Raw genomic sequence first — 10,098 nt, 5'->3', positions numbered from 1 at the left:
ATACACCAAATATATGTAAATTTGGAGGGGGTGGATTCATTTTTATTTTGTTTATTGTTCGTCTCTGGTCAAAGACTTTAAACTTTATAAGGGTGGGGCTCTTTTTCCATTTAGGTCAGTGATATGTCCCAAACACCTAAGATAATTCTCTGCGCATAATAGGTACTCAATAAGTTATTTTTTTAATGAATAAACAGTTTATAATTTAGTTGGGAAGTATGATATAATATATAACTAGCTCTATAAAACCCTCAGAGATTTATTCTAACTTTGGCTGGCTCTGCTATTCTAGCACTGTCTTCATAGGCACTTGCTAGTAAAACCTCAACACAGTTTTTTTGGATAGTGAATGAAAATTGAATGTCTACTTGTTTGGAACTAGTCGTTACTCTTCTGTATTTGGAACCTACATAAGGGCTTTTAATTGTTTGCTTGGTATTGGCTTAGCCTTATAAAGCTCCCATTTTCTTTGAGATTGGTGGTTTCTAAACATGACCGTACATCAGAAATGGTGGAAGTTTTTGAACTTTAATATAATTTTTTTAATATTTATAATGAAAGATCACTGAATTATAATTTGGAGAGTCATACTCAATAACTTTGAGATGGAATATGGAAATTTGTGTTTTTAACAATATAATTCAGAGGCATGGAACGCATAGATTGACATTTGGAAACCACTGCTTTCTGATATGAAACAAAATAGGTAATTAGGAAGAACTTTCTAATAACCAGTCAGTATTTCAAGTAATCTTCCTTTAATTAATGATGCTTTCTCTCCAAAGCATGACGAAAAGAGAGGCTTCTGGAAACGTAGGCTTACATTGTTATTCCTGCATTTGGGCTTCTGCCAGCTCACCACCCTCTCTCAGAGTTTCTGTAATACTCCGTGGAAACGTGTTGACAATGCCTTTGAACCAAAACCATTCATTTGCTCCCTGCACCCCTACCAAAAAGAGTCTTACTCACCACCATCCTCATTCTTACTAATAGTAATGAGTCAAAATTATTTTTTTGTAAATAGCATCACATATTTTGGACACAACTGTAACACATTTTGAATAGAGTATACTGTTCCCTGTGGGTAGACTTGAAATGGTTAAGAAAAATAATTGAGTCATTCTTTTAACAAATATTGGGTGTTTCATACTAGAAACCTCTAAGAGAAACACTCTAATGTTGGAAAGATCATGGGTTTTAGTCAGACAGATCTGCATTTAACCCTGATTTGACCTTTTACTGACTATATGATCTTGGACAGATTATTTAAACATCTCTAAATAATAATAGGGATAATAATAATTACCCTTAAGATTGTGAGGGTTAAATGAAACAGTAACCGAAAAGAGCCTTAGCTAGATATCCTGGAGGTAGAATTAGATGTTTATGTAAAGTGGCTATTTCCTTCCAGGGACTTCAGTGTAATCACTGAAATAATAATTACTTGCAGTAATTTTTGAAGGTAATGGTTGGGGAATATAACATAGTGATATAACTAAAACGCTGGAATTTAAACCCATCTCTTTGTGGCATTTTTTACTGCACATCTGTAATACTGCCCATTAGAGTAATAACAGCAAAATGGAAATGAAGGATGAGTATTAAGACATTGCAATGGAAGGAATGTTGGAAACAAAGCAGAGGGGAAAAAACAAAGATAACTCTGTGTTGCTTGAGCCTAGGGAATATGGAAAATGAAAGTACATCACATAAATAGGAAATTCAACAGGGGTTGCAGATAGTAGGAGCTTAATTGCAAGAGGGGAGCAGTGAATTAAGTTTATGCCAGACTATTTTTTCAGTTTGGAGTAAACACTTTCAAATACTGTAAAGCTTAAAGAATGAAGTCATTGTGGACTAAGTAGTACTTTTTGGAGTTTAGATCATAGTGGCTGGATAGATAATCAGGAGGATTTTCTAGGCTGTGAAAATAAGATCCATGACATAAAGCCAAGGATCAGAGGAGTATATACAAGGGACAGTGAGGAAAACAGAGACAAAATAGTAATGAAGAAGCAGGAAAGGGCAGAGAAGAAAGACAAGAAGAACAAGTTTTTAGAAGCATGGGATGGTCATAGAACATGAGAAGGTAGTTCACAGCAGGAAAAACCTAAATGGCCAATAATGTTTGAAAGAAAATGTCTTCTCAAAAATAAAGACATACATATTCTAGCAAAGTTTTACAATTGTTATGACCCCCGATTGCTGAAGTTTTGAGAAAATACTTAAATGATACAATTATGATAATAAAATTAATAAAACTTTTTGGAATATAGCCCTGAATTAAAACATGAAATATTAAGTTTAACAATTACTTACAAGATTTTATCATATAGAAACATCCATAGAAGTGTGCCAAGATACATTTGTGAAGATCTGTATTATAGCATTGTTTGTAATGGTGAACAATTGGAAGCAATCAAATGGCCATCATTAGGGGTTTAGTTATGTAAGTTATGAAATGGGATGATGACAACTTTTATCTGCCCAGTTTTGGACGGAATTTAGGATAGAAAAGAATACGAGAAAGAAAGGTATGTGGACAAGAGGAGGGTCGAACTAAGAAAGCAACATAGTGAGTTGTACATGAAAATGGGTGTGGAAAATTGTATTTGCCAGAAATGAAAATTATAATTTCCTCCTTTTATTTTTTTCCCATGGTTCTTAAATACTGATCTTAGTTTTTATGACCTAAGTTAAGCATTTTAAGAAAAAAAAATTTTTTAAATAATGAATGCATGTAAAAACTACACAATACAGATGTGAATACCAAAAAATTAAACAAAAAAGTCCAAAAGTGAGTATTTGTGAATTAAGGTTCTTCTCTGTACCTCCACTGCTCCTGAGTTCCACTAGAGGTAAACGTTGTTACTTTTGATGTGGACACATAGGAAAAAAATCAAACTTTGTGTATCCAAATATACATATGTATGTTAAAAGAAGTTTCTCATAAAAGTGAGATTTTACAAACTTTTTAAAAGTCACTAATATATCTCAGATAACTTTTAAAAAAAAGTTAATACTGGCAAGCATAGTGGCTCATGCCTATAATCCCAGCACATTTGGAGGCTGAGGTGGGAGGATCACTTGAGGCCAGGAGTTTGAGATCAACCTGTGTAACATAGTGAGTCCCCATCTCTCCAAAAAAAAGTCAGTATGTATAGTTCCATATCATACATTTGTAGTGTAAGATGACATAAAATTCAGTTGATCATCTGTTAAAATACTGTTACTCAATTGTGTTCTTTTAAGTGGAAATATTAGTCAAAAATATGATTTAAGTTACAATACCTACAACCCTTGACTCATTTTTGTCTCCCATACCCCGGTACACATTTTATGTGTGTTATAGATTTTGGATGAACACTAAAGCATATATACAACTCTAATTCTTTAACCTTTTTTATTTATATTCAGCTTCCCTGTTGATTCGGTGGTAATTACAGAATCTGATGCACAGAGAACAATGTACCCTGGAAGTTGTGTGAAAAAGAATATTGATGGTACAATAGAGGTATTATATTTTTAATTTTTATCTTTTAACTGTTATATACACTGATTTTTCTACTATCATTTTTATGTCTGGTTTACTATAGTTGCTGAGAAGTAAGCATAATAAATATGAGGATAATACCTTATATAGAAAACTCAGAATACATAGGTAAAGAAATTTTATCTATTTTTATAGCATAGGAAAAACACAGAGGAAGTTTGAGGGGTTGTATTTCCTTTAAATATGTTATAGTTTAAGATTTATCTTGTTTTTTGTAACATGTGGGCTATGTACAAATTAGTTTCAGTGCCCTGGTCGACATAGCTTTGTCTTTCCAGCATGGGAATTTGGACCAGGCCATCTCTAGAAAAGTGCTTAGGGGCCAGGTGCGATGGCTCATGCCTGTAATCCCAGCACTTTGGGAGGCCAAGGCATGTGGATCACAAGGTCAAGAGATCAAGACCAGCCTGGCTAACACAGTGAAACCCCATCTCTACCAAAAATACAAAAAATTAGCTGGGCGTGGTAGCACTTGCCTGTAGTCCCAGTCGCTCAGGAGGCTGAGACAGGAGAATCGCTTGAACCCAGGAGGCGGAGGTTGCAGTGAGCTGAGATTGCGCCCCTGCACTCCAGCCTGGGTGACAGAACGAGACTCCCCCATCACAAAAAAAAAAAAAAAGAAAAAAGAAAAAAGTATTTAGGAATCCCCAGAATCCAAGACAGTAGGGCTGGGATAATAGATTAGGCCTACTCCAGTAAGGTCCATATGGTATATAAAAGTTCCACATCTTTTACAGCGCATGCCATCTAACTAAACCACCCCCTGCCTCTGCTCAGCATTGTATTATTCTCAATTTCTCACACCTGCAACTTTCTCAAACCTGCAACTGCTAAACCCTGGTCTTCACTCAGTAGATTTTTAGCTCTTAAGTCACAGAAAAAATTAAGATCATCGTTCTTCCTGGCTCAGTATACAGAGGAAAGATGTTAGACATTTCCTTGATTCTGCTATACTCATCCCATATCATGATAATTGCTAAATAAATACTTTCATACTGAGAACATGTTTATATTTTTTTAAAGTTTATAGTTTTTTCTATTGATAACTGTAACTTTGTATTTGTAAAAAATTAGATAGTATTAATAAGTACCAAGAAGAAAAGAAAATTTGCTTGTAATTTTATGAGCAAACAATGCCACTGTTTAACATTTTACTTAAAAGGAAATATATACACACATATATATTGTATTAGTTATATTTAAGTATCCTTTTCCCACTCTAGAACTGTATGTTGGCATTTATAAATATGTAAACATATTTCTCTTTGCATCTTTGATTGTTAAGTTCACAGTAGTAAGTATAATTATTTAGTAGAATTATTTACTAAAATTGTTTTTAATTGAGAGAATTAAAATTGATTTTTTTGCTGAAAGTGTGTAGAACTTTTCTAAAAATACTGATACTTTGGGGAGATTTTGAGGTAGAAGTTTAAAAATAAGTGGTGTATAATTAATGTAAATAAATGTCATGGTTTGCTTTTAAATATAGTTTTCTGGTGAATTTGGAGTGAAAGAGGAAACAAATATCGTTAAGTTGCTTGAAAAACAATACCAACAACAATTAGAAGAAGAAGTAGCTAAGGTAAGCTTATAGCTTATCTGGAAGATTATCTTAGTTTATATTCCCTTTGAGCCTTCAAAAATAGCATGGATTTTATTGATGGTATGTACTTTATTTTTCTAAGTTTCATATATAGTTCATCTTTAAGTGGTTGGATAATGATATCAATTATAGTTGCCTTTAAACAAAATATCTTGTGAACTTTTATTTGAGAAGAGCATTCTTTGGTGTAGACTAGTAATTAGAAGCTTTTCAGAATGCCAAAACAAGTCTATATATTTGTTGCCTTGTGAAGGAGTTTGGTCTTCCTTAAAAGTTGGGAAGAAGATAGGAAAAGAAAGAGAAAGTGGTTGGTCCTCTGTGTATATTATCTGTATCTATTTCCAATCAGAAAAGCTTTGTTAGGTAATGACTACAGATACTAAGGGAGGATTATCAGTGAGTATTAATTAGCTCCTGGCTAAGTGAAGGAGTTTATCAATGTGAGTTTTGCTCATCTCTGTATGCTTATCTGCTGTGTCCAGAGCCGTTCTTTAATATTAGCCATATAACCTAGTGTAACGTTATGGTTCTATTTGTTTTGTCTTTGTATTCCTTTTCAAAATGTGTATACCTGGTTGGCTTTTAATATTGGAACTGGCCGGGCACAGTGGCTCATGCCTGTAATCCCACCACTTTGGGAGGCCAAGGTGGGCAGATCACCTGAGGTCGGGAGTTTGAGACCAGCCTGACCAAAATGGAGAAACCCCAGCTCTACTAAAAATACAAAATTAGCCAGATGTGGTGGCTCATGTCTGTAATCCCAGCCATTCAGGAGGCTGAGGCAGGAGAATCACTTGAACCTGGAAGGCAGAGGTTGTGGTGAGCTGAGGTCATGCCATTGCACTCCAGCCTGGCCAACAAGAGCGAAATTCCATCTAAAAAAAAAATATATATATATACACACACACACACACACACACACACACAGAGGAACTATTGAATTATGAGTTTGCTTTTTTTTTAATAATATTTCAACTGTCTTAATATAACAATCCCAGTGGAATATGTGGATTTTAAAGGGGTGGGATTGATTGGTAGGATATAAAGGAAATATATAAGGAATTAGGAAAAACATAAATTAGCTGAGGAAGTCAAGACGCAAGGAAATATCTGGGCCATAAGGACCTGTTCACTTATGACTAAAGTGAAAAGTGAAACACTATCATTTTTTTTTTATAGCTTTCAATGTCTAGTTCTTGGAGGAATGCAAGTTTTCTCTTGCATGTAGCTTTTATACAAATGTATCAAATGGAATGGTGTATCAGGGTATAGTAATTAATGTGAGGTTTGGTATTGGATATACCATATTTTAAATTCTTGTTCTTTTGGTTTACTAGATTTGTGACCTTAGGAAAGTTACTTGTGAATCTCAGCGTTTTATATGTTGAAAGAGGAAACTGGCATAGTAGTAATTTTTATAAGGATTCAATGAGCTAATGCCTACAGAGCAGTTAGCAAATGAGTTGATACATAGTAAAGACTCATAAATATTATCTTAAAAGTAGTCTTATTACTGTGATAATGGTGGTAATATGAAGATGTTTTATAAAGCATTACTCACTCAAGCTGATAGCAAAGCACTAAAGTACCAGTCAGTGAAGACTCTTCTAAATGCAGCCAAGATACTGTGATCCAAGAGACTACATTTGATGGCCCAGCTTGGTCCTAGAATAATACAGATTGTCGACATTAGTCACCAGTACCAATGGGATTATGCTGTACTCTGTACCCCTCAGATATGGTAGAAGAAGATTGAAGACCATTTTTCTTTTTTCTTTTTTTTTTTTGAGACAAGGTCTGGCTCTGTCGCCCAGGCTGGAGTGCAGTGGCGCAATCTCTGCTCACTGCAACCTGCAACTCCTGGGCTCAAGCCATCCTCCCACCTAAGCCTCCCAAGTAGCTGGTACTACAGGTGTGCACCACCACCCCAACTAATTTTTTTGTATTTTTTTTGTGGAGATAGGGTTTTGCCATGTTAGCCAAGCTGGGCTTGAACTCCTGATCTCAAGCAGTCTACTCGTCTTGGCCTACCAAAGTGCTGGAATGGCAGACGTGAGCCACCATGCCTGGCTGAGAATCATTTTTCTAAAAGCACAAGGCTATATAGAAGAAGCCCAGTAAGAGTAGTGATTCCCAGTATATATCACATTAGAGTCCTCCTGTGATTTGAGCACATACTACTGAAATTAGACATTCATTTACATTTCACTGTTAGGCAGTGTTCTGGGTGCTGAGGTATGACAGAGAATAAAAGAGGATGAAATCTTTGCTTCCATAGACCTTACATTCTAGTTGGTACAGATAGACAACATATAGACGATGGTAAGTACTGTAAAGAAAAAAAAAAAACGGGACTAGGAAAATCCATGGGGAGTGAGATGGTGTTATTTTGTATAGGTTTGTCATGGAAGGCCTGACTTTATGAAGTGACATTAGAGGAAAATCCTAAAGGAAGTGAGGGAGTGAATCAGGAAGATATCAGGTTGAGGACCTTTTAAAGAAATATGAAAGGGAAAGTCAAGAGAGATAAGACAGAAATAAAGGTCAAAAATTACTCTAACAGGTGTCTTTAAGACGTGGTCAGGAGACTTGACTAGAGTTTGTGAAGGTTGCTTGCCCAGCTGCTACCTCTGCTGAGTTGGAGGACAATTCAGTTTAATCCTGCAACTCCCACATTGATGGTGAAATATTGTGAAATGTTGGCACAGATTTGTCTTTTCTGCAGATGTACAGGAGGAGAATTTTCCTTTTCCTGGATACGGGAGGAAGAAATACAGGGAAAGAGGGCAAGGGCTCACACTTAAGGGGAATATATTACTCTAGGTTATTTGACCTGAGCAACTTGAAGAATGGAGTTGGTATTTGCTTAGAGTTCTTTAGTAGGATGGAAAAGACTGCAAAGGAGTAGTTTTGAAGAGGAATGAGGAGACTCAGAATTCAGCTTTTGACTCATTAAATGCAAAAATATTTACTAAATGTCCAAATATAAATGTTGAGGAACAGCCAAGGAAATGTTGAGTAAAGTTAGTGTTTGGGATATATAAATCTAGATTTTAGGAAATAAGATAAGAAATATAAATTTGGGAGTTAGCATATAGTGCAATGTTTTTTAAACTGTGAGTTGTAACTCATTTTTAAGGCATGAAATCCATTTAGGGGGTTGGGAGTAGGATTTTAATATTAATGGAAAGTTTTAATTATATAGACACATATGTACCTGTGTATGCTTTGGGTCATAATATAACATGTGGTTTTGTTGTTTTATGTTGTTTTATGTGTGTGTATGTTTGCCATGGATTGCAGTGAAAAAATTTGAAAAACTAATATAGGGAATAAGTGTAGATAGAGAAGGTATCTGGGAACGGACCTGAAGCATGCCAGTGTTTAGAGACCAGATAAATAAGGAAAAACAAAGGAGATGGAGAAGGAGCAGTAAGTTAGATATGGGAAGAACAAAAGAATGGGCATGGCAGAAACCAAGTAAAACTGTTATCAAGCAGAGAATGTATTAAACTGTATCAGATGTTCCTAATAGGTCAAGAAAGATTATTACTGCAAATTAATCATTTGATTTTACAAGATGAAATCATTGGTGACTTTCACGAGAACACATTTGATGGCATGGTGTAGACAAACTGATTAGACTGGGTTTGAGAGAGAATGAAGGAGAAGAATGAGGAGATGAACTATATTGAGGAGTTTTACTTAAAAGGGGAGCAGAGAAAGAGAGTGGTAAAGAGTGATGTGGGGGTCAAGTGGTGAGTTTTTCTTGTTGCTGTTTTGTTTTTATTTAAGATAATAGGTATTACATCTACTTTTGTGCTCATGGAAATGATTGAAGAGAGAGGGAGGGAAATAGCTAATTTAGGATACAGAGGAGCAGTTGCTGGAGTAGTGTCCTTGATTGGATGAGAGGGGATTCCATACCCTGGATGGTTGCCATTAGATAGGAGCATGGCAGTTTATAATAACAGGAAGGAAGGCAAAGAATATTTGGTTTGTTATTCAGGTATCTTTTGAGATGTAGTATTCAGAGCCTGTGAAAGTTCTCTTCTAGTAATTGCTTACATTTTCTCACTAAAACAAGAAGCAAGGTCAACACCTGAGAGAGACAAAGAAAGAGAAGATGTTGGAAGTTGAAGAGGAGGGAAAAGTTCTGTCTAGGGGAAGGAATCAGAAATGGAGTAAACTAGGGAAGTTGAGTTAAATTGCCTGATTCTACCAAGGGCCCATTTTAAAGGTAGTGGTTATGAATTTAAAATGAGACCAATCAGGTTGGTTGGATTTTTTAGACAGTATAGCGAAGGGAAAGGAAAGAGTAACAGGGTAGTTAAGTCTGTTTTTTTTAAGTTTCCAAACCAGAATCCTGTTTTTTTTTTTTTTTTTGAGACAGAGTCTCACACTGTCACCCAGGCTGTAGTGCAATGGCGTGATCTCTGCTCACTGCAACCTCTCCCTCCCAGGTTTATGTGATTCTCTTTCCTCAGCCTCCCAAGTAGCTGGGATTATAGGCACACGCCACCACACCTGGCTAAGTTTTGCATTTTCAGTAGAGATGGGGTTTCACTATGTTGGCCAGACTGATGTTGAACTCCTGACCTCGAGATCCACCTGCCTCGGCCTCCCAAAGTGCTTGGATTACAGGTGTGAGCCACTGCACCCGGCCCCAAACCAGAATTCTTTTATCTGTCATTTCTTTCTAATCTGAATGCATATACAAAAGAAAGTGATCTTTATGATACCAATTTTTCAAAATTTCAATAGCTTCCTTTGTGTTTTTTGTTGTTCTTTGTAATCATCTCTGCTGAGGTATAATTTACATAATATGAAATTCACCAATTGTAACTGCAAAATTTGGTGAGTTTTAGCAAGTGTTAAAAGTTGGGAAACTGGCCGGGCGCGGGGGCTCAAGCCTGTAATCCCAGCACTTTGGGAGGCCGAG

At 35.9% G+C, this 10,098-nt stretch overlaps 1 protein-coding gene across 2 annotated transcripts in view; it reads left to right on the top strand.

Annotated features, from left to right (window-relative positions):
* The window catches only part of AKAP9 (A kinase (PRKA) anchor protein 9), a 172,310-nt gene that overhangs the window by 83,909 nt on the left and 78,303 nt on the right, over nucleotides 1–10,098 (top strand). For both annotated transcript variants that reach the window (XM_011989703.1, XM_011989696.1), the window contains exons 15-16: nucleotides 3,418–3,514; nucleotides 5,043–5,135. In XM_011989703.1, coding sequence (XP_011845093.1) covers nucleotides 3,418–3,514; nucleotides 5,043–5,135 — 190 coding nt within the window. The remainder of the gene's footprint in view (nucleotides 1–3,417; nucleotides 3,515–5,042; nucleotides 5,136–10,098) is intronic.

Source organism: Mandrillus leucophaeus, unplaced genomic scaffold, assembly GCF_000951045.1.
Source record: "Mandrillus leucophaeus isolate KB7577 unplaced genomic scaffold, Mleu.le_1.0 Scaffold1098, whole genome shotgun sequence".
Taxonomy (NCBI): domain Eukaryota; kingdom Metazoa; phylum Chordata; class Mammalia; order Primates; family Cercopithecidae; genus Mandrillus; species Mandrillus leucophaeus.
The sequence above is the reverse complement of the archived record's forward strand: the minus strand, read 5'-3'. Positions and strand labels throughout refer to the sequence as shown.